The 26,176-nt window shown below is 34.8% G+C and overlaps 1 protein-coding gene across 2 annotated transcripts in view; it reads right to left on the bottom strand.

Moving 5' to 3' along the window:
* Positions 1 to 15,192: 15,192 nt before the first annotated feature.
* Positions 15,193 to 26,176, bottom strand: part of LOC149793059 (coadhesin-like) — a 106,327-nt gene continuing 95,343 nt past the window's right edge. Inside the window, exons 10-16 of one of the 2 annotated variants that reach the window (XM_089966959.1) lie at positions 20,910 to 21,077; positions 20,413 to 20,577; positions 19,748 to 19,903; positions 18,787 to 18,923; positions 17,414 to 17,567; positions 15,979 to 16,100; positions 15,193 to 15,598 (exon numbers count right to left, since the gene is read on the bottom strand). In XM_089966959.1, the coding sequence (XP_089823085.1) occupies positions 15,443 to 15,598; positions 15,979 to 16,100; positions 17,414 to 17,567; positions 18,787 to 18,923; positions 19,748 to 19,903; positions 20,413 to 20,577; positions 20,910 to 21,077 (1,058 nt within the window). In that variant the 3' untranslated portion in view covers positions 15,193 to 15,442. Of the gene's footprint in view, positions 15,599 to 15,978; positions 16,101 to 17,219; positions 17,270 to 17,413; positions 17,568 to 18,786; positions 18,924 to 19,747; positions 19,904 to 20,412; positions 20,578 to 20,909; positions 21,078 to 26,176 lie in introns of both variants that reach the window. The other variant, XR_016422706.1, reaches the window with a different exon arrangement.

Here is a 26,176-nt window from a genome sequence, read left to right as displayed (position 1 = left end):
GAAAGTAGCAGGATAAAGGTAGAAAGTAGCAAGATATAGCCGGGCAGTAGTATTATAGCCAGACAGTATTATGTATCCTAGACAATAGCAAAATAAACATAGACAGTAGCCAGATAAAGGTAGACAGTATCATGATAAAGCTTGACTTTCTCATGTATGCTAGACAGCAGCAAGATATAGTTAGACAGTATCAACATAAAACAATACAGTAGCATGATAAGGCTAGACATTAGTAAGATCATCAAAGAGTGTAGCAACATAAAGCTATACAGTAGCAAGATAAAACTAGACGGTAGCAAGGTAAAGTTAGACATTGACATGCAAAATAAAGCGAGACAGTAGTAAAAAGCTAGAAAGTAGCAAGATAAACACAGACAGTAGCAAGATAACGATTGACAGTAGCATTATAAGGAAGACAGTAGCCAGATAAGTCTATACAGTATCATGTATGCCAGACAGAATTACCTATGCTGCAAAGTAGAAAGATAAAGCTAGACAAAAGCAGGAGAAAGTTAGAAATTATCATGTATGCTAGGCAGTAGCATGTATGCGAAAAATTAGCAACATAAAGTTAGAGAGTAGCAAGATAAAGGTACACTGTAGAAGGTAAAGCTAGACATTAGCATATGTGCAGGAAAAGTAGCAAGATAAAGCTAGACAGTAGCAAGAGAAAGCTAGACAGTAACATGTGTGCTTGACAGTAAAATATATTATAGAAAGCAGCAAGATAAAGGTAGACAGTAGCAAGCTAAAGCTAGACAGTAGCAAGATAAAGCCAGACAGTAGCAAGATAAAGCTACTGAGTAGCAAGATAAATCTAGATAGTAACAAGATAGAGCTATACAGTATCAAGATAAAGGTAGACAGTAGCATGCATGCTAGAAAGTAGCCAGATAAACCTAGACAGTATCATGATAAAGCTAGAAAGCAGCAAAATAAAGCTAGACAGCAGGAAAAGCTAGAGAGCAGCAAAGTAAAGCTGGACAACAGCTAGATAAATCTAGACAGTAACAAGATAAAGCTAGACAACAGGACTATAAAGATAAATAGCAGCAAGATAAAGCAAGACAACAGTTGTCAAAAAGTATGATGGTCGACATAAAGATCAATTTAAAAAGAACCAAGGTCAAGAGAGTATGTAGAGAGGGAACCAATCATTTAAATGTCACAACTGGCGGTAAACAAGTGAAACAGGCGAGAGTGTTTATATATCTAGGTTCTCTTAGTACAGATGACAGAAGAAATCAAGAAGCGGTGTAAACAGGAATTTGAATGCCGAAGGGTGTATTTCACAAGAACGAAAAAATAAGCTTTTGATATGTGAATTTGGCGATGCATAGAGAAAGTCGGTTGGAATGACATGTAAGCAAATGAAAAAGTATTAAGTTTAGTAAATGAAACGAAAAGATTGTAGCAAGTAATTTTGGAGAAGAAGAAAAGGTAGATATGGCATATACTGATAGGTGAAAACCTGTTAAGAGTATTAATATAAGAGAGAATGGATGGAAAGAAACTAAGAAGTAAGTATGCATCTGGATGAAGCGTAGAGCGATGGCAAGAGGAGAATGGATGCCTAAAACTTCCGGTATTGCCAAATGCTAATGAGAAATTCATCTGTCTCATCGCTACAAATATAACTATAGGTAGCCATTGTTCTCATCGTTACAACGATGACTATCGTTACCCACCTTTCTCATCATATCAATAATAACAATAAGAAATTTATTAGGGTTTGCGACTGTTGGGTAACCTGTTACTGATACACAAGTTACAGAATATTATGATTCGATATCTGGCAAATTACAATACTGCGAACGTTAGCTTGTTTATTGTTGATTTAAGCTCGTTTATCGTTCATCTAAGCGAACGAGACAAGTTGAATACATACATTGTTCTATGTTATGTTTAACAAATCAACATTTGCAACTTATTATCCTTTCAAATTCCAAAAAAGCAGATTACTGCGACATTTGAATCTGACAATTAGCACTTCAGACGTAGAATAAAATAATGTGATTCAACTGACATAACAAAACTTCTAATAGTGTCAAAAATCAATTTAATATCGTGCTTGTGAAATAATTAACAAATGAGTGAACTTAAAACATGATAAGATGAATGATTTAGCCTTTACTACACAATCAATTACTGTCATTATATGTTGACTTTCGGTTTTCTGCGTAACATGAATACGTACCATCAATGAGACGATGTATATCGACGTTCTGTGGATTGTAGCTATTAGCTATTTTATACAAAAAAAGCAGATTTAAAAAATATTTTAAGGATCTTAATATAATATTAATTCAGGTCGTCCGCGTTATCAGCTTAATTGGTTTTAACATAAAATACGTGCATGTTCTTTCCTGAGAATTGTATTGATACCCCTAAAATGTAAGATTAAATTACACCTAATGTGATAACAACTCCCGTTTTCTAAATGAATATAACGTGGTACATAATTTAATCGCAATCCATTCTTTTTCCGTTTCCCATTCCCCTCTCATGCAAAAGGGACCAAATATGCAGAAATCTTGAGTGAGAGGGAAACAGAAATAGGGCCGGATAAAAAAACATTGAAGCTGAAATTACATCATGTAACTTACAATATCATTCTTCAGAACGGTATGTTGTCACTTCTCTTGGGACCTATGTAATGTGTTTATATAAACAATGATACAAAGTTGCAATTGCTGGCCGAAACAGTGCGGTAAACATCTTCGTTACGGGGCACATATATGTAATTTATTTAAGGCTTTGTTGATGTTGTTGTTTCTTATACCTATTATAAGATATCAAAATCGATAATTATTAATTAAATATAAAAATATCCAAACGCCGCCCCTCCCTCTTTTCTTTCTGTTGACCTTCGTATCAAGATAATGGCGAAAATTCATGAAAAGATGAGAACAGATGAGTTTCGCTTGTGGAATACTACAACGTCTCTGGACTTATGAAGAATGATAATAAATATTAAGTCAAACCTACCAAAGGAAGAGAGAGAGAGAGAGAGAGAGTGAGGGAGAGAGAGAGAGAGAGAGAGAGAGAGAGAGAGAGAGAGATATTTATGGTCGGTAGTAATGTTAATTAATGCAGAATGATGACTTAGATCAACTTTAAATATATTAAAATATTTTAATTACTTCTTGGTGTTTCATCGTTTTGCTTAGATTTATACTCTGCGCTAATTTCCTTGCGCCTGTACGCAATGCATTTATGAGCGTTTGTATTCGAGAGTCTGTGTGTAGGCCTAGTGCTTTACTTTCTTCTTTAAAAGCATTTTTCATGTCTAAATCATAAGTGTAACTTATATTGATTTAATCAATATGAATAAAATAGAAACTCAAAAATAAAAGCAATCAACTTATGAATAAGAAAAGATGATTGTGAATAGGCACAAAAAGACAGAACTACATTTTGTAGCGGACACACTCGGCAGGGATTGGAGTTCATTTACCCAGACAATACACAGTTGCCTCTCGTCAGTCTAACTCCGTTCAAATGGCAAATATATGTATTTGTATGTGATGTAAGTACAATATATGTATAGTATGTACGCTGTATCAGTGATAGACCACTCGTTGCATAAATATTTCATTTAAAGGAAACGGCCTATATTTTTAGGTCACTGTGTGACGGACATGAATCGCCCTTCAGCTTATCAAGCTTATCATGTGTCTGTTTCTAATTTTAGAATAACACGTTCCCGTGTGTTTCGTGACTTATGTCTTTATCTTGTAGTACTACTGTAGCATCCACTGCTGTGTCAAACGGCTTTAAATATAAGTAACTAGCAAGAGCCATACGTAGGATTTTATGATGTCCCCTTTGTGAACTTCGAGAACATTTACAGTTCCTGCAATATTCGTGACAATGTCTCAAAACAAGTCCAAAAGTTTGGTATATGGCTATGGTTCTTCTTGTAGACCAAAACTTACGTTATCGTCAAAGAGTAATTTAAATATCTTTATGAAACCTAAGGTCATCATTTTTATCAATGATGTCCATTGACATACAGACACAATGCTCATAACTCGTTTTACAAAATACAATACGTGAACAATCTGTCATCTATACATTAAAATGTAGCTTTTGATCAGAACGGTACTTTTCTCCGCTATCAGGGAACGTGCATATCTCTCTCTCTCTCTCTCTCTCTCTATATATATATATATATATATTTCATAATTACATTTTTGGGTGTAGCATGCATACTACATACTGGTCGTTCAGGTGTCAGGATAACGTGACTGGGTGGGACACGATGCAATATATCTGCGGCACGAAGCCCCAATGCTAGACATTTGTTTAAACAGCTTCAATGCAGAAATCATACTGAGATGACAGAAAGGTTTTAAAACTACGCTAAAATTCCAAAACACACACACACACACACACGCACACACACACACACACACACACAAACACATATGAGCGCGCGACTTCAATCGAAAGCTGGAATACAAGATTTGATGACGTCATAGCTGTTAAATTAAGAAGACAACACCACTCTTTGTTGGATACGGAAAGTGATCCTTAAGCAATACGCATTTCTCATCTTTAATTATGATCCAGTACTCCACCTGGCATTTACAAGTGTTTGTTTCTTTAAAGTCACAACTGATGTACATTATTATTACAAGCCCATGTCGTATGCTTACCAATTAACACGGAAATCCGCAACAGCTGGATTAATATTCAGTCCAAGTTCACCCTTCAATATTTTCCAGTGCCCAAGCTGATTTTCAATTTTCACCCTGGTCTTATTGCTGTGTAATGCACGCTCTTTCGTCTCAGAGTCTCTCGTCTTCATTTCCCTCTCGAATCAATGTGTCAGCCACGTGCGAATGTTGTTGTGATTATATTAGTCATACGCGGAATTTGTCGAATGTATCACATCACTACTTTTGGATCACTGCCGAACTCGCATTAAATTACGAGCGACTTGCGTGACTGAATTAGGATGATTTGGATTATAAATTATGTGCCAATTTGCCAATTCTTTCAAATGGTAACTCTGCATATTTTGTATTATCAGATGATTTATCAAACCATAAACAACGACATTAAATTTATTCTAGTATAGATAAATAAAGCTATTTCTCGTCTGAAAAAAGAAGTGGTTATCCTGTGATTAGTATTATACTGATGCAATTATACGAGTCATCATATTTTTGCTATCAGAACGGCAGCTTAAAGCAATGACATTTGGTTCTAAATCATTTTACAATGTAGGAAAATAAAGGATACTGTACAAATGCATGTATTTCTTAGCTCCTTTATGTTTCATTGAAAATTCGTTTCTCTTTCACTTTAAATATATAAAGAGCATATTTGAAAACAGGTTTGATGACGCTACTTCGTGCTTATTCCGTGGCAAGAAATATGTATGAAAGTTGGGAGAAGTTCAGTCATATATATATATATATATATATATATATATATATATATATATATATATATATATATATATATATATATATGACAGAGAGGTGGGGGTCATAAGAGAACGTTATTGTATGCCACAGACTCTTATGAAGTTTGTTATATTTGGGTGAAGAATCAAGCTAGTTTGCCTTGTTTTATCTCTGAAGAATAGCTTTAATCTGTTCATCCTCAGTTTACGTATGTTCATTTCTTTGGTCATATGTCATACTGGCCACTTTGTAGTGCGTAGCTTCATATTAGCTTAACCTACTACCATTACCTTGGCTTTTGGCTATAAGGGTACCATTAACAGTTGAATGAAGAATCTTGTTATATCACAGGGTGGTTGTTTATATATTTTTGTTGTGCCTGATGATCACTTCTTTCGTCTTCTCAAATAGACTCATCACTTGTTTTATTTAAAAGTTGTTACAGATAAGATTGCAGCCCATATATCGTATGGTGCTACGACTTAGTAAGTATCTATACAGTATACATAGATTATGTTGGAGTGCTATTTCAGTATCTATACAGCATATATGGATGATGTTGGAGTACTATTTCAATAAGTATCTATACAACATATATAGATTCTGTTGGAGTACTATTTCAGTATCTATACAGCATATATGGATGATCTTGGAGTACTATTTCAATACGTATCTATACAGCATATATCGATTCTGTTGGAGTACAATTTCAGTAAGTATCTATACAGCATATATATTCTGTTGGAGCACTATTTTAATAAGTATATATACAGCATAATAGATTCTGTTGGAGTACTATTTCAATAAGTATCTATACAGCATATATATTATGTTAGAGTACTATTTAAGTAAGTATCTATACAGCATATATCGAGTCTGTTATATTATGTTAGAGTACTATTTAAGTAAGTATCTATACAGCATATATCGAGTCTGTTAGAGTACTATTTCAATAAGTATATATACAGCATATATATATTCTGTTGGAGTACTCTTTCAGTAAGTATCTATGCAGCATATATATATTCTGTTAGAGTACTATTTAAATGAGTATCTATACAGCATATATAATGTTGGAATACTATTTCAATACGTATCTTTACGGCATATATATATTCTGTTGGAGTACTATTTAAGTAAGTATCTATACAGCATATATCGAGTCTGTTATATTATGTTAGAGTACTATTTAAGTAAGTATCTATACAGCATATATCGAGTCTGTTAGAGTACTATTTCAATAAGTATATATACAGCATATATATATTCTGTTGGAGTACTCTTTCAGTAAGTATCTATGCAGCATATATATATTCTGTTAGAGTACTATTTAAATGAGTATCTATACAGCATATATAATGTTGGAATACTATTTCAATACGTATCTTTACGGCATGTATATATTCTGTTGGAGTACTATTTAAGTAAGTATCTATACAGCATATATCGAGTCTGTTATATTATGTTAGAGTACTATTTAAGTAAGTATCTATACAGCATATATCGAGTCTGTTAGAGTACTATTTCAATAAGTATATATACAGCATATATATTCTGTTGGAGTACTCTTTCAGTAAGTATCTATGCAGCATATATATATTCTGTTAGAGTATTATTTAAATGAGTATCTATACAGCATATATAATGTTGGAATACTATTTCAATACGTATCTTTACGGCATATATATATTCTGTTGGAGTACTATTTCAGCACTATACGACATATTAGGTTACCAGTAATGTTCAGAAGCTTTTAGTACTTGCTTGGAAATTATTAACTCCTATTCGTATTTCGATTGCCAGCATAGCAAACAGAATCAATGTCTTTAAATTACAATGTTTCAAGGCTATGGGTATCCTCACGCCAACTCAACATTTTTCTCAGCATGTCAGCACCAGCAAAATCATCAGGGTTCAACCGGGACCAAACTATGGTACTATTACATAGACTTAATAAGTTGGACCGTCTAATGGCAGCCTTGGTACGTCTCGTTTATTTTCCTGAACAACTTCATCCACCTTCTTAACTTCCACACCCATTATTTCCATCTGCTCATGGCTTTCATTCATCAGAGATCCCTTAAGAAAAAAAGTGAAAATCAAGATGTAGGGATATCTTGATTAGGATGATAATGTGTTGAGGACATAGTTTCGAATTGTCAAACTGGCAAGGCCAGTTCCATAATTGATAGGAATAAAACGCTATTCACGCACTCAGCAGTAGAATAATGCCCATATTAAATTTGCTTATTATTGTTTTCTTCAGTGTACAATCCTAATTTCGCTGACGAGGCGGAAAAGACATCATCTTACTTGAGGCTCATTTTGTAGAATTTCTGATCAAAATGGAAAATGATAACAGTTTTCATCATTTCCATGACACTAAAATGCATTAGGATTCAGAACAAATAGTTTTGGACAGGCCTTTCATGGAATCAAGGTCCTTTATGTTCCACTGGGGATTCCAGCAAGCCTCTTCACAGATATTGCAATAAATGCATAAAGAGAGGCACTCATTTCCATGTTTGCAAGTAGCCTCAAATATGTCGAGACCATTTTTGGCTTCACCTAGATGTTAAGTGTTGTGGCAAGTGGACAGATCTTGGACCCAAACAATCTACATATTCTGCCATAAATCCACAAAATGCACCGTCTCACTCAACCACCACAACCGTACAGTCCAACAATATCAACTCGTTAAGATCCTCTCACATCAGAGTGAATAGTAGATTGAATCAATTGCCCATTAGAATGTTTTCGTCTGTGTTGGATTCATTGTTGGATGGATATTGTCCTTTCAAAATTGTTTCCACCTCGGGTTGTACGGTATAGTGATATCTTTTAATCAGCTTATGATACTAGTACTGTTGTTTAAGCAACATTGTACAAAGAATTGGCACCAGGGCATACTGATACTCTCTTCGTAATGAAACCCATTTTTAAATTTTAAAATAAGACCTCTGGGCTTTATGCCGCAAAGAAGAATTGGAGGAATTGTGTTTTATCATTATCGTTATTATCTGAAGGGATCCGGTGTTCAGATTAATGAGGGTATTGCACTTTTATAATAAATATCATACAATCTTAAGGTGGTCGCTATATGGGTAAAATTGACATCAAGTTATCTTTCTCAATATTCCAATTCATTCGGATGAATTATGTTTATGGATTGCAGCTGGGGTTATCATTATAAGAAATTTATTGGATGCTGAGCCATTTGAGATATATTTGAAGAACTTTGCACTGCCTCAGAATGGACCTTTCTAAACAAAATTGGTTGCACGGCTGTTCTTCATATCGCATATGACTTCACGTGCCTTTAACACAACGAAATTAGTCGTAGCAATTCCCGAAAAGCCTTTCTCAATATGTGCAGTATGAGTTGAATTCCTCTTGCAATGGAGAAAAAATATAGACCAAGTAGAAGTTTGATTTGTATTGGCATCTTCGTTTACAGCCTGTCCTTTCATTCCTTCGGAAAAGACCGTTCAACGCAAAACTCATTTTCATATATCCGTGTATAAATGTCGTGCCAAGAGCGAGAATTAAAAGACATCACGGGTAACATTTACCTCTGCAGTTTGGTTGTGATTATGGGGAGAGCTTTTCTAAAGCAATTTGCTACGTTTTCTATGATGGTAGACAAATCCAACCATACTATTTTACAGAGGTGTAAAATATGATATGGGGTTGTTGCTCGTTGAACAGTTCCGTAAGAAATGCCTGATTTTGCAAGATAGGATTCTATCACGTTTAACCTTACATCTATGCTCAGAAATTGGTTTAGTCTTGGCATTTGGAAATGTTATTCATATAGCTTTACCCAGTTGTATTAAGTGTTCATTTATGAGGCCATTGGAGGGAAAAAAAATCCCCCACCCATTATTTCCATCTGCTCATGGCTTCATTCATCAAAGATCCCTTAAGAAAAAAGTGAAAATCAAGAGGTAGGAATATCTTGATTAGGATGATAATGTGTTGAGGACATAGTTTCGAATTGTCAAAATGGCAAGGCCAGTTCCATAATTGATAGGAATAAAACGCTATTCAAACACTGAGCAGTAGAATAATGCCATATTAAATTTGCTTATTATTGTTTTCTTCAGTGTACAAACCTAATTTCGCTGATGAGGCGGAAAAGCCATTCTCTTACTTGTGGCTCATTTTGCAGAATTTCTGATCAAAATGGAAACTGATACCAATTTTCATCGTTTACATGCCACAAAAATGCATTACGATTCACCATAAATAGTTTTGGACAGCCCTTCATGGAATCAAGGTTCTTTTTGTTCCATTGGGAATTCCAGCAAGCCTCTTCACAGATATTGCAATAAATACAAAAAGAGAGGTACTCATTTCCATGTCTGCAAGTAACCTCAAATATGTCGAGACCATTTTGGGTTCCACCTAGATGTTAAGTGTTGTGGCAAGTGGACAGATCTTGGACCCAAACAATCTACATATTCTGCCATAAATCCACAAAATGCACCGTCTCCCTCAACCACCACAACTGTACAGTCCAACAATATCATCTCGTTAAGATCCTCTCACATCAGAGTGAATAGTAGATTGAATCAATTGCCCATTAGAGTGTTTTCGTCTGTATTGGATTCATTGTTGGATGGATATTGTCCTTTCAAAATTGTTTCCACCTCGGGTTGTACGGTATAGAGATATCTTTTAATCAGCTTATTTTAATAGTACTATTGTTTAAGCAACATTGTACAAAGAATTGGCACCAGGGCATACTGATAATCTCTTCGTAATGAAACCCATTTTTAAATTTTAAAATAAGACTTCTGGGCTTTATGCCGCAAAGAAGAATTGGAGGAATTGTGTTTTATCATTATCGTTATTATCTGAAGGGATCCGGTGTTCAGATTAATGAGGGTATTGCACTTTTATAATAAATATCATACAATCTTAAGGTGGTCGCTATATGGGTAAAATTGACATCAAGTTATCTTTCTCAATATTCCAATTCATCCGGATGAATTGTGTGTATGGATTGCAGCTGGGGTTTATCATTATAAGAAATTTATTGGATGCTGAGCCATTTGAGATATATTTGAAGAACTTTGCACTGCCTCAGAATGGACCTTTCTAAACAAAATTGGTTGCACGGCTGTTCTTCATATCGCATATGACTTCACGTGCTTTTGACACAACGAAATTAGTCGTAACAATTCCCGAAAAGCCTTTCTCAATATGTGCAGTATGAATTGAATTCCTCTTGCAATGGAGAAAAAATATAGACCAAGTAGAAGTTTGATTTGTATTGGCATCTTCGTTTACAGCCTGTCCTTTCATTCCTTCGGAAAAGACCGTTCAACGCAAAACTCATTTTCATATATCCGTGTATAAATGTCGTGCCAAGAGCGAGAATTAAAAGACATCACGGGTAACATTTACCTCTGCAGTTTGGTTGTGATTATGGGGAGAGCTTTTCTAAAGCAATTTGCTACGTTTACAACGATGGTAAACAAATCCAACCATACTATTTTACAAAGGTGTAAAATATGATATGGGGTTGTTGCTCGTTGAACAGTTCCGTAAGAAATGCCTGATTTTGCAAGATATGATTTTATCACGTTTAACCTTATATCTATACTCAGAAATTGGTTTAGTCCTGGTACTTGGAAATGTTATTCATATAGCTTTACCCAGTTGTATTAAGTGTTCTTTTATGGGGCCATTGGAGAAAAAAAATAATCCAGTGCATTTTGTTTTTCATAGAAAATCTGATTCTTCTTTCTAATTTGAACATACAAACTTCTAAAGAGAACAATAACACGCGGCTTCTCAGACATGTGGTATTGATTTTCTCAACCTAAACATGTAAATGACTGCAACAACCTTTAGGTTGACATTTTGTCTTACGTTTGCTGGTATCGTAGTTCAATGTGTTCTTACGGCCAGGTCTTTCACCTCTACACCTGCGATAAGAGAAGTTGTAAGCTCATTCCACTCATTGTTAGCTGCTGAAGAAACATACCGCCGAGCATGGTAGACTTTAACTATTTTTATTGAGTACTTTTTCTTCTGTTTTTTTATATTTCATTGTCAGTGTCACATGTATGTCTATTGGTAACTTACTTACCAAAGCTTGTATGCTCCGAATAGAATTTCACCTATTTCTAGTGAGAACTAAATTGATCGAAACTAAGAACAATGCGTTGGAACATGCCATAAAAGACCACCGCAACGGAAAACCATCTGCCGAAGACCACATTATATGTGCACAGATATATTAATCTTGTTTTGCTATAACCTGTCACGAGAGATCGCCTGTCTTGAGACAATAATTTTTAGGCAGAATTAGTGGCATTTTCAGATGAGTTCTACTGCAATTTGATTTTAATGTGGTAATATTATCTCCTGCAATTTGATTTTAATGTGGTAATATTATCTTGGCGGTTCGCTTATCGCACATGCAAAGTAGATATTTTGAGTAATGATTTTGTGAGATGTTTGCTTATAAGAAGTTATACAACAATGAAATTGATGGTAATACGTGATTTGTTTTTTGCTTAAGGAAGTGTATTATTGGTTTCTGTCCTGGTAAAACAAGAACCGTCATGGATGTATGCACACATATATTCAGGTAGATAGCCAAGTATTTTATTCGTTTGATACAATATAGTATATCAGCAAATGTTTCTTTTGTTTGCTGTTGACTATTGACATCAATAGGTTATCAACATTTCCTAGATTCTCCCAGTCGGTTCTTTCATTTTGCTTTTTGTTACTAAGCGACAAGAATGTCATAATTGACAACTATTTGAATGACATGCATTATGTAAACGAATGGCACACTGTTAAGCCTTTTTTGCAGTTCTTCCGTCTTGAGACACACAGAGACTTCACTCGGCTGAAAGAGAACTTCATTGTTTGATTGGTATGCAATTCATGGATGTCATCTTTGTTTTGCTTTGTTTACAATTAGTGTGGGTTCAATGTGAATAAGGAAAGGAGGACTATTTTGCAATTTCCAGCTTGAAGGATAATATTTACTTCTGAGGCTGTCTAAGAGAACTCACCAAAAATAATTTTAAGGCATTGTTTCTGCCTACATCGGAGGCAAATATATCAATGTAGTTTTATAATTGTAATTTACTGATATAAAACTGAATTTAATTAGTTTATCGTCCACAACAATTATCATATCGGTAAACTGTAACCAAGACAGTGTAACATTTGACAAAATTGTCTTTGAGCGATATGCAAGCATGGAACTTGTTTTGCACTGTCTTCTAGTGCCCTTCTAAGGTATAAAACAAAACTAACAAATTCACATTCTTGAATGAGGTACTTAAAGTGCACACGCAAATAAATATATTTAATAATTGTGTACTATTATCATCTATCTGTTATGAAGAGAACTAAAGACAAGCGTCTCAATTCGTAAACTTCAAATGGAATGTTATACACATAATAGAAGAAACGAATGTTACATTATATATATAGTATTTTCTAGAGGATGTCAATAAAGGTTCTGAAATATCAGCTCTATGGATTAGGCGGGGTGAAATCTATGGTAAGAAGAATATGTACGTACAAAGATCGTCTTTTACTTTTCCCACGAATACGAACCTTTGCAGAATATGTATATTTAAGCTTTCTTTGATGCCTATTGTGGGACATCTAAGCAAATGACATAAATGTGACTGTATTATCAATCTTTATGATAAGGCACTTCAAAGTTTTATATAAAGCTGTACCTAGTTTTAAATGCATTTAAATGTATGCGAAATGTCAATGTATTTAATACAACATTGATATTCCTTTTATAATGTCTGGTAGCTGAGCAGTATTCGTTGTTTTTAAACCTGAAGGTTAACAACAATGATGTCATTATCATCCACTACATTTGAACTATCCTCACCGTTATTTTAACCTTTTGAACTAATCCGCCTCTAGCATTCTCAATTTCCGAGAGCATATCGTTTGGACGAGCTTAGTTAGTTTTATTTATTTACTGTCATCGGTTTGTGGAAATCATGTGATATTGCTCTTTTTTGCACTGACTTTTTGTGTCCGATATTCTTCCATCAGTATGTTCAATTTAAACATATTTATAAATCCTTCAACTGATTTTAATTAGACTAGGTAGAACGATTTCCTAGAATAACATAAGTTTGGTCTGCTACAATTATTTCCGTGATGACATCTGTAGGAGACGTGTAGCCCTTGTTGCAAGGCGTATGTTGTATCTTCCAATTTCGATCAAACTTGTAAATAATTATTCTTTGATATGCTTCCGAATTTGTTTTTGGCTTTATCTCTCTAAATATGTCGCATAGCAATATTGTCAACTCGTTTGTTTGACTCATCCATGACGCCTTACTTATTTTGATGACACTCAGCAGGGTTGTTTCTTTTATAATCAAGTCAACTTCAGTGAAACCATTTCTTACTAAATATATTAACAAACTTATCATTGGCTGTTCTCTAGCACAGGTGTGGCTTTAACATCCTCCAATAAACGTTTGGCGTCTTTATCTGATAACGTAGGCCCATTATAATATAATTTTATTTTTGTATGGTTGTCTTTTTCTAGTTTTCTTGGTTTAAACGGCTTGGTTTCAATGTTCTAAGGCGGTGTATCCAGTAAGATTTATTGTCTTTCCTGGTTTGGGTACTCCAGTTGGAGTTGTGAGCAAAAGCAGTAAGTGTTGTATCACTGAACGTGTGGCCAGGGGAGGAGAAGTGTTCTGCGACCGGGCTTCTGTACAGCTTCTTTATCATCCAATCAGAACTATGCAAGGTGGTCCATTTGTGTAGTTTCTCAGTTTCTCCGACATACTGAAGGCTCCAGATCTGACATGTGATGAGATAAGTGATATTCTCTGTTTTGCACGTTTTGTTTGAACCATGCATGTTTAATTTGTCTCTAGTCACTGAGCTAGAAAATGTCCTGGTCTCTATCATATGTTGACAGGTTTTGCACCTTTTATCGCCCAATAGTCCAGATTGACTAGGGTTGTCTTGATTAATGAATGGCGTTAGCTTCATCCTGACTAGGATGTCCTTGAGGTTGTTTGGTCTCCGGTAGGCTACTACAGGTTTGTTAATGAGGATTAACTTTAGTGTGTCTGACGATTCCACGATGGGCCAGTTTTTCCCGATGATTTGACCTATATTGGTGTTGTCTGGAGGGTAGTTCAGGATAAATGGTATCCGATCAGCCTTTCTTATAGAATTCAGATAATTTTTTTGTCTTATCACTATAAGCTCAGCAATGTTTATTGTAACATCTTATCTTTAGTCAAAACACGTGATGTTTGTTTTCGGCAGTAACAATTTAAGGCAATTTGCAAGTCGTGAAATTACGGTTATATTTCTGTACGTTTTCCTCTTTCTTTTTTATTGCTGTTTTATTCCATTGGACTTGTATTATCATGGAGTTTTGGGCTTTGAAACTTTTCATCACTTTCTACTGATTGATCTTTTACGGACATATTTTACTAGTACACGTTAATGGAGAACTTCATGCATCTCTTTTTGCTATTTCGCATTTGGAATGCAATGAGACTGAGAAGATATATAAACCTTGTTAGAGTCAAAATCATCTGATGACATTTCGTTTGCATATGCTTAGATATTCCTGAATGCGAATAAAGTACGCAGATGTGTGAGAGAGAGAGAGAGACACAGAGTCATACAATAAACATCTTTTTAAAACAATCAAATACAGCCATTTCTACAGTAAACTTCTTTATTGTTAGTAATACAACAATAATGTATAATTTCTTTATTTTTCATCCATATGCAAGTTGGTGGACTGCATGCTGGGTAGGAATATTTTATCCGACAGTAATGCAGATGAATCATCTTCTATAATATACTGATAACGATGCCATTATTTTATTGTAATTTGAAACATACTTCATTGTATATGAAGTTTAATTATCTGTTTTCAGGGACCTCTGGGGTAAAATAATTGTTTTCTGGAAATGTAATTGCGACAGATAGCCCATAACCTCGCATGAAATCTACATCGGTGAAGCATAAAATGTCATTTATCATATCGTAATGTCCCTATGATCTGCTCCCAGCTTATTGACTGCATTACATGTCCAAGTGCCGCCGTATAAAATGCTCTGATACGAGGCGATCACAATAGTCTTCCCTCCATCGGTATATTTGACTGGCGGCGGAACGTAAGGGTTTCCGAATGTCTGAAAGAAAAGACGACTTCATCATGTTCTTTCAAATTATCAGGGTTTAATTTCGTGAATTTGTCTTCATTTTCATTCAAGCGAATGTTCCCCAAGTGTGCAATACCCACATATTTCCTTCTCGTGCTCTAATTTTCTACCTCCCTACGTATATAACAGTTTCTCTGTCTTTCTATGTATGCATTTATGTCCTTGTCTAAAACATATAATTAACATTTATATTTTCTATAAAAAGTGATTTCATTTTAAAGTTCTTATTCAAACAGAGTTGTATATGATGCAATTATTATTATTATCATTATTATTATTATTATTATTATTATTATTAGTAGTAGTAGTAGTAGTAGTAGTAGTAGTAGTAGTAATTTTTGTTAACCTACATCTTTATATCCCCAGCGTATGATAGGCTCCGGGTAACCTAAAGCTTTGCATTCAAGCTGTACAGTTGTCCCATCCGATATATGTGGCGGTTGTGCTGTCAGTGAAATTATCTTCGCAGCCGCTGGGAAATCATAAAATATTGACCGGATTGATGTGTGCTACATTCTTTATGATAAAATGCTTTAATTATATATAAAATGCTATAATTATATATATATATATATATATATATATATATATATATATATATATATATATATATATATATATATATATATATATATATATATATATATATGCTTTTAACAAACGTATGATAATTAGTGAAATAAAAAACAGGTGAGTTAAGGTGAAGGGAATGAAAATTACTACACATTTTAGTTGGCGTGATTGATAAAGAAAAAACAAAAACAATTATCTCAACAAATTGTATGAAAATAACTTGAAAAAATTCGTTATATAATTCAACATATTTAACACCAAGAAGTAAAAAAATGAGGACAATAAAAATTAAACTATAAATTGAACCTTGGAATATAAACAAACCGATTATAAAAAACTACTAAGGAAAAGTTCTAAAGCGTAACAAAATTAGAACTTTGGGTTAATCAATTCGCTAAATGTTGTTTTGACAGAGATTACTGTGAAACTAAATTTCTGTGCAAATTAGTGATATTTACAGCTAATCTGTACAATTAATAGCTTCCATTGTACAGAACTTTCTACGTTTTCACTATAGTATTGGCGGAATATCACGTGATGAGCAAATGGCTGTGTCCTTTAAAATGGAAATTTCCATTGAGGAGTACGTACGAATGTTTGGAAAACGATATATAAGTATGCAGTACGTACGAATACATGGAAAAGACCGTGTTATATACAGTACACAGGAATACATGGAAAGGTCGTATAATATACAGCACGTACAAATACATGGAAAAAGCCGTATAATATATAGAACGTACGAATAATGAAAAGGCCGTATATTATACAGTACGTACAAATAAATGGAAAAGGCCTTATAATATACAGTACATACGAATACATGGGAAAGTCTGTATAATAATAAAAAGTACAAACGAATACATTGAAAAGCCGTATAACTAAGCAGTGGGTAATAAATCATGGAAAATGCCATATAAATATACAGTATGTAGAATACATGGAAGAAGCCGTATAAGTATAAAGTACGTACAAGTATATGTAAAAGGAGGACTGGCGATTACATAGGAATACATACTAATAAGTAGAGTAGCGTTCGCTTTCATCATTTGTCCACTTGTCATTTTGCTACAGAATTCAGGTAGTTCATTTATTCATTTTGTATTCATCTTTATACAATCAATCTGACATCTCTAGGAACTTTTATATACTGGATATTATCTATGAAGGACGCAAAAAGAATGAAACGGTATGTCTAAAAACGCCTCTTACATTCTCCCATGGTTACTTCTTGATGAGCTTTTGCAGAAAGTTCCTTGTCTGCGATAAGGCACGTATATGTGCCAGTGTTGTGTACATTGGCATCCGTGATTATCAGATGTGTCGTGCCTTGTGGCTGAACCGCGTAAACTGGTAAACTTTCATTCTACAGAGTGAGGGATAATGTTTTATATTGTTATACTGAATATAATATAATATAATATAATATAATATAATATAATATAATATAATATAATATAATATAATATAATATAATATAATTTAATATCCTGCGTTGATAAATGGTATAATGCAAGTAGCATTTATATAGCAATTTAAATATATCATTAGAATGAGGTAATTCTTTTCTTCTGCTTCACTGAAAATATAATATGTCCACATAGTTAATTTCTATGGAATTTGTCAATTGTTCTATATGTACATGCATTGGGTTATTGATTTCTATTAGCGAATGACTACATGTGACCAATGTTAATTTCTGTGGAATTTGTGAACTGTTCTATATGTACATGCATTCGGTTATTGATTTCTATTAGCAAATGACTACATGTGACCAATGTTAATTTCTGTGGAATTTGTGAATTGTTCTATATGTACATGCATTGGATTATTGATTTCTATTAGCAAATGACTACATGTGACCAATGTTAATTTCTATGGAATTTGTGAATTGTTCTATATGTACATGCATTGGGTTATTGATTTCTATTAGCAAATGACTACATGTGACCAGTGTTAATTTCTGTGGAATTTGTGAATTGTTCTATATTACATGCATTGGGTTATTGATTTCTATACGCAAATGACTACATGTGACCAATGTTAATTTCTATGGAATTTGTGAATTGTTCTATATGTACATGCATTGGATTATTGATTTCTATTAGCAAATGACTACATGTGACCAATGTTAATTTCTGTGGAATTTGTGAATTTTTCTATATGTACATGCATTGGGTTGTTGATTTTTATTAGCAAATGACTACATGTGAACAATTTGGAAAGTAAACCATTATCTGACTAATGTAAAACTATATTTGATGTTATTCCAGGAAGGTTCCGTTATTACCGACAACACGAAATTTGAAGCCAAATTGCTTGCAACTACAAATTGTTATGTGAGATACGCTATGCATAAGGCATATTGATATCTTACATCATACACAGTAATTGTGCATGATTTTCGGTACTAGTAGTAATTACCTCACGGTCTCCCTAAAATTGAAAGGTAACTTGCAAGATTTCATTGTCATATCTCTGGGAATGAGCAAATTAAAATTGTTTCAATCATATTAACAGAGTGGTTGGATCGAAGTGTAGATGATTTGCAACCTGAGAACTCAAAATACATCGCACACAGATACCTCTTTATAGTACCACTTGACACTGACACCTGCTATAGTGGTCAAACATAGCAAAGACACGTTTCCACCTGACACCGTGGACGCGTTGCCGTAGATTATCGGGGGTTCCAACACTCTGGGTGCAGGAGTTGTAATGGCTGTAAAATACAGAGGTATTGTAAGTAAGCCTCTTCTAGCCATTGACACCGTATGAAAAGTAAGGCAAATTCCAGGAACAAAAGTTTTGATTAATCGACTTAATGATATTTCATAAGTACTTTTCATGGTTATTACTTCATTAACGTGTGTGAATGTGTATGCCTTTCCTTGTAAAGAATCAAACAACACACTTCTAATCTAAAGTAATATATAAATACACTAGTGTTTTATTTGCACATACCAGATTTGTATATCCTGGGACATTATTTGCCCATACCAAATTTAAATAATCTGGGGCAATATTTTGGCCATACCAAATTTAAATAACCTGTGGCATTATTTTGGCCATACCAAATTTAAATAACCTGGGGCATTATTTTGGCCATACCAAATTTAAATAACCTGGGGCAATATTTTGACCATACCAAATTTAAAAGACCTGGGGTATTATTTTGGCCATACCAAATTTAAATAACCTGGGGCAATATTTTGGCCATACCAAATTTAAGAAACCTGAAACACTTTTTGATCAAACCAAATTTAAATAACCTTGGAAATTATTTGACCATACCAAATTTAAATAACCAGGGACATTATTTGCCAGATTATCTTTAAATAATTTGCTGCTTTATTTTGCACAAACCATTTTAAAATAAACTGCAACAGTATTTGCCCATGCCAGCATTAAATAACTCGTGACTTTATTTACACATACTATCTTAAATAAGCTTTTTCTTTAGTTGCCCATACCATCTTTAATTAACTGGGTGTTTTAGTTGCCGATTACAATGTTTAATTAACATGATGATTTAGTTGCCCATACCATCACATGTACGTGTCTCTACATCCCTAGCGTCATTATCTGTATAGCACTCCTTCCCGCCATGCTGAGGGGATGGACCGTCACACTTTCTGGACCTCATTTGTCTTCCTGCCAGACATTCTTTCCACTCTCCCCAATGTCCCCACATTCCATCCACTAAGGTATATATATATATATATATATATATATATATATATATATATATATATATATATATATATATATATATAATATAATATAATATAATATAATATAATATAATATTAAGCATTCATTAAAAATGCCAATTAGTAGTTATTACCTAAATGGTAAGATGGTGAATGAATGCGTAATTGTTTTACTACTACTCATTAAATGAGAAATATCCACATCTACGCACAAATGCACACATACAAATTCAATAAATATATACAGTGCCCTATCAACTGGCTTGACATTCAATAAATAGCTCATCCACATCAGCCGTGACCTTTGACACGAAGAAATGCTCATGTTACATACATTTCGCAACATGTAACAAGTTTCTGACATACAAGTGAAATTCCTTGGTCTCGTGATTCTTTACATCAGTAAATGCATGTATAGATTCCGCTTTAGATGTGATTACGTCTGTTCAGTGCAATCAAGGAAATTTAATAAATGCAATTTGCTGTTCATCATCCCACCTGGGCAATCCATTAAATGGCAAACCTTCTGCTCTACCGTCTCACCGTGGCAGTTCTTAGAAATATTGGTAGTTCCAGGATAATTACAGAAGCGTTCTCGGAACTGAATGCCTATACCACAGGTCGAAGGACAAGAAGTCCAACTCAGCCATTCACCCAAAACACCTGTAAGAAATATTCAGCTTCCTGTACTTTATGTTTTATTGGAATTGGCAAATCTGAAATAATTTGAAATAAAATATAATTTTTCTTATCTTGAAGAAGATACAAATTTACTACATATCCCTCAAACATTAACAGTTTGTTCCATACTGGATAGCGATAAAGAAACAATAAAAAATAAAATTGGCGAAATGAGCATAAGCAACCGTAGAAATAAATGGAATGATACCAAAATCTTATATATATATATATATATATATATATATATATATATATATATATATATATATATATATATATATATATATATATATATATATATGCAACTCAGTTACCTGCGCATTCTTCGGTAGCACATCTTCGGCTCTCTATGGACAACCCTGGGCATTCATTAGCCGTGGAGCCACTTGACCGTTGGCAATGTCTGTCTCTAAATTGGTGACCACCACCACACGAGGCTGTGCATGCAGTCCATCCGTTCCAGGAACTCCAACTGTCAGTGTCTGTGGCATAAAAAGAAATCGCAAAGGAAAATGCATCGTCACGGTCAAAATACCATTAAATATTTCTGCCATTAATTTGCTATTGATTGCCATATTTCTGTACAACCTTCATATCACATGTAAAAATGCATGCAAGTCTGTTTGAAGGCATCATTCATATTTTATATTTTAAAGGCATATATTTGTACCAACTCATATATTACAAGTGTTAAGAAAAAGCTGGGTCCAAAGATATTAGATTCAGGATAAAGAGAAGAAAGTTGGGCAAGTAAAAACAGGGCTGAAAAGGGGGGGGGGGGGGTGTGCGCAACCGAAGATATATCTCCGTGGCCCAGGCACGGAAGGGGGCCTGAGAATAACAACACTTTTTAATTTCATAAAAAATTTATTTGAACAAGAACTAGGAGATGCTCGGGTTTTCTTAACCCAGGGCACGTCATCGCTCTCTACTGCCCTGATTATATATAGCGGACATGGAATCATAATATTCTCTAACTTGTTTACCAGTAACACCTTGCGCAACAGTCGCAAACCATAATGAATTTCTAAATATTATTGTTCATATGATGAGAAAGGTTAGTACCGATAGTCATCGTTGTAACGACGAGAACAATGGCTTCCTGAAGTTATATTTGTAGCGATGAGACATGCGAATATAATTTGGAACAACGGCGGTGACCTTTCAGATGGAGCGGACAATATAAATGCATTGTTCATGGTATGTGCTTTGACTAGCATTGTAGTTGGAACACAGATGCCCCTCCCCTATAGAAATATTATGAAAAGGACTATGCATACGTTTAATTTAATTGTAGACAAAACCCAGATGGTTAGGACATCAGTTTACCACCTGCACAAGGCCTTAATTTCCAAGATTATTTCTATTGCATTTTGGTCCAAATCTATTCTGTGGTCCGTAAGAAAACTTTGCTGGTGGATTTTCTTAGTAATGGCGGCCATATTTGATGACTGATTGACATCATTTATACACAGTTATAAGGCATTAGTATTAAAATTCTTCAATACAATTTCGATTATATGAAATCTAAGTTGTTGTTTTAAAGCAGGCGTTTATTTTGTTTCTTCCTGTAAATGCCTAGTTCTAGTAAGCAGTGTCTAAGAAGAATTGATACGTTAAAAAAATATCGGCATTTGAACAAAACTAAAAGGCTTGTATATCTCGATGATTTCTGTCCGTTATTGTAATGTTCTGTCCAGTGCTCTTTTGAAAGAAAATCTATTAAAGGCATCTTATTGGTAGTGGTCAAACTTAATGCCTCGTATGCGAGAGGTCGAGGATTCGATCCCCGGCCGAGTCATACCAAAGACTTACAAAAATGGTTCTAACAGTTGCCTCGATTGGCGCTCAGCATTAAGAGGTTAGTGTTAGGACTGGTCGGCCTGGTGTCAAGATAATGTGACAGGGTGGGACGTGATGCTACATGTCCGCGGCATGATGCCCCAGTGCTAGACACTATAAACTGTCACACTGCAGACATCGTAGCGATATGACTGAAAAATTGTTAAAGCTACGTTAAAAATCCAAAGAATAATAATACTAATAATGAGGACTTTGTATAACGCCAAATCTTTAGAAGCTCTAAGCAGTTTACAACATTAGACAACACCTATAAGATAAAAAACAAACACCATGAAATCAGAAAACATTAAAATACATACTGAGAATATTTAAAGTAGGTCTTTAGGTTTGTTCTTGCAGTCGAAATAAGTGAGTTTTGAGAGCACTCTTGAATGGGATCACTGTGCCTTTGTGTCTCAGTTCAGTGGGCAATTCATTCCACGTTGCTGGGCTCTGGTAAGCAAAACAACGCTGTCCATATGACTTTGTTTTCATTGTCGGAATAATGGGTATAAGATTGTCAGAAGAGGAGCGTAAGTATCTTGCTGGTGTGTACACATGGATGAGGTCGGATAGGTATGTTGGACTAGAATCCAACAGTGAAACGTAGCACAGAGAACAAATTTTGTGTTTGATTCTGGATCGAATGGATAGCCAGTATAGGATACAGAACAGCGGAGAGGTGTGCTCTGATCGTGGTACTCTAAGTATGATCCGAGCAGCTGTGTTTTGAACTTTCTGAAGTTTCTGGAGCAGATATTGAGATGAACCAGACAGAATTGTGTTGCAATAGTCCAGTCTTGAAAGTACTAATGAACACACAAGTATTTTTGTGGCATCAACTGAAAGATATTTGCGAATTGAGCTGATGCGCCTCAGCTCAAGATATGCAGCCTTGCATATGTTCATGACATGTTGCTGTAATGTGAGAGTACTGTCCAGGGTAACACCTAGGTTTCGTACTGATTGTGTAAATTTAATGTTGGTGTTGCTGATATTTATTGTTTGAGGTAAAGGATGTGAATGAGAAAGTCTTTGTGTTGTGATCAGAATGGCCTCAGTTTTATCATCATTCATCTGCAGCTTGTTACATATCATCCATGATTTCACAACAGCAATGCACCTGTCTACACCTTGGATGGTAGCATCAACATCGGTTGGGTGGCTAGATTTGTATTGTTTGGTGTCATCAGCGTACAATTGGTGAGACACTGGATGATGATCTATGACACTTGAGAGCGACTGAGTGTAGAGAATGAAGAGAACAGGTCCATTTTGCAGATACAATTTGTGTCATGTTGACCAAGTATTACTTGAACCACAGTAATATATCATGGTCTATTGTGTCAAATGCTGCAGACAAATCGAGGAGGGTGATGACTGTAATTTTTCCGCTATCCAACGCAGAGAGAATTTCATTAACTACTTTTAGAAGAGTAGTTTCAGTACTGTGGCAAGGGCGATATGCAAATAGTTCATTGCTAGAAAGACTGTTTGAATTTAGATGAGATACAAGCTGGGATTGAACAACCGTTTCTAAGATTTGTTTATATGAATGGGAGATTAGAAACTGGGCGGTAGTTCTTTAAATCGTTATGGTCTAGTGTTGGTTTCTTCAGCAGAGGCTTTACAATGGCAGTTTTAAAAATGATGGTAATTCCCCGGATGAGAGAGAGGTGTTAATAACATCAATTATTGAAGGCAATACTGGATCTAAGCGCTCAAGCAGCAGTGACGTTGGAAATGGGTCAAGTTCACATGACTTTGGTGGATCAGGATTGTACGTACGAAATTCATAGAGACAGGTTCAAATGCTGCTAATGGTTGCCGTTCAAATTCTGTATACCAACTGTATGGTGACGACGAGTCAAATGAAATTGTGGTGTCACGCTTATCTCTAATGGTTTGTACTTTGTCACGGAAGAAATTTGTCCGGACGGTCGACTGGAGAGACGGTTGTTGGAAGTGGTTTAGATTTGTTCCTTGACATTAGCTTGTTAGTAATCTCGAAGAGCTCTTTGCAGCTGGAACTTTCCATGATCTTAGTTGTGTAGTGGGCTGATTTCGATGCATGAACTATATTTGTGACATTCTTCTTAGCGACTTCATAGATTTGCTTCTGAATAGTGAGTCTGGTGGAAAGCCAGAGCCTCTCAGCTTTACGACGGTCTCTTTTAGCAGTGCGAAGTTGGTCCCTAACACTGCTATATCATGGAGAACACTTTTCAATTGATACTCTGCACTTGGTAGCTGGACAAGTTTGTCAAGTAATGAACGCAGACAGTTATCGAGTTGTTCTGCGGTAGGAGGTAAGCAAGTTGTTAGGTTAGCTTGGATGTTATGCATTAGTTTGGTTCTATTTATCATACGGAGGTTTCTCTTAGTAGCAGATAAAGATGGAGGGTAATAGACTGATACGTCAAGATGGCATATAATGTAGTATAAATCGGAAGCATAATGAGAAATAATTTATGTGTCGCCATTACCAAGTAATGTTGCTATTCATTTAATTTTCAGCATAGAGTGAATATACATTTGTTTATGGTATTTAAGCACATATTTAACGAAGGCAATTGCCGCATTCTCTGCAGCATTAAAGGTGTATTGGCGTCATGTTTATGACTAGAAGTTCTATAACCATATTAAGTACGGTATGAGTAATTTGGAGATTACAAACACGTCAGATTATTGCACATGTCTCTTTGATGTGATTTGTAGCTTTAGCCTACTCATCGACTTGCAGACTAAGTAAAATATCTTTTTTTAAACTGTAGAAAGTGGAGATAATTAACAGGAGTCATGAAAGACTGACATTGTTTCCTAATTTCAGAATTGTAAAAAATACACAGGAAAGAGGAGTTGAAAATACGTAGGAAAGCTTGAGATCAGTTGTTGGAAGGATTTACTTCCTTGCAATGCGATTATTGCAGCACGTTTGAAATGCTCTTATTCATTGTGCAATACTCTGAAAGAAAGAAATAAACTTGTATTGTTAGCGGCTAGCAACTTCGTTTACTTTTAATTTTTAAGAAAGAAATAAACTTTTATACACTGTATGGCCGACTTAGATTACTGTGTAAGGAAGACGCAGATTTTACGTTATGGTGTGGTCTACTTCCTTTACTGTGTCAGAACGAGGCAGCTCTTGGGACACGGGATAAACGACTTGCATTACCTTTTAAGATATGGACTTAGAACTGTATGGCCGACGTCAGCGCCCAAAATGTTAAATTAAAAGCTTAAACATCGTCTGGTACAAATATGTTCGAATACAAATATCTAGATTGCTATTTTATCAAATAAGACAATTAATTAATCAATTCGCAATTTATAAAGCCATATTTAAGTCGATTAAACAGTAATTTCAGGATCTTCACGAGATCTCAGAAGCCTAATAAATGTTAAAAAGTTGAGAAAATAAATTCTAGTAAACCTACAAGGTTTAAGTCTTTGTGTCACCGTGGTATTCGTCTTGTGCACCCTAATATAAAGCCAGGAATAAAGGACAAACAATACTATGACCTTCATCACACGTGTGCGGTGGTTTGCAGAATTAGCTTGCTCTTTCGTTACTTACGTACACAAACAGTATTGTTACCGATTTCAGTTTCCACTGATGGGCCATTGCAGTCATTGGTTTGAATTTGATCGTAAGTACTACAATTTCTGCTTCTATATTTGACACCTCCGCCGCATATCGCAGTACAAATTGTCCAGGAAGACCAATTGTTCCAAGAAT

This window comes from Sinohyriopsis cumingii, chromosome 8 (genome assembly GCF_028554795.1).
Source record: "Sinohyriopsis cumingii isolate HCF-2022 chromosome 8, ASM2855479v2, whole genome shotgun sequence".
In the NCBI taxonomy this organism is placed as follows: Eukaryota; Metazoa; Mollusca; class Bivalvia; order Unionida; family Unionidae; genus Sinohyriopsis; species Sinohyriopsis cumingii.
This window is presented reverse-complemented; position numbering and strand designations above follow the sequence as displayed.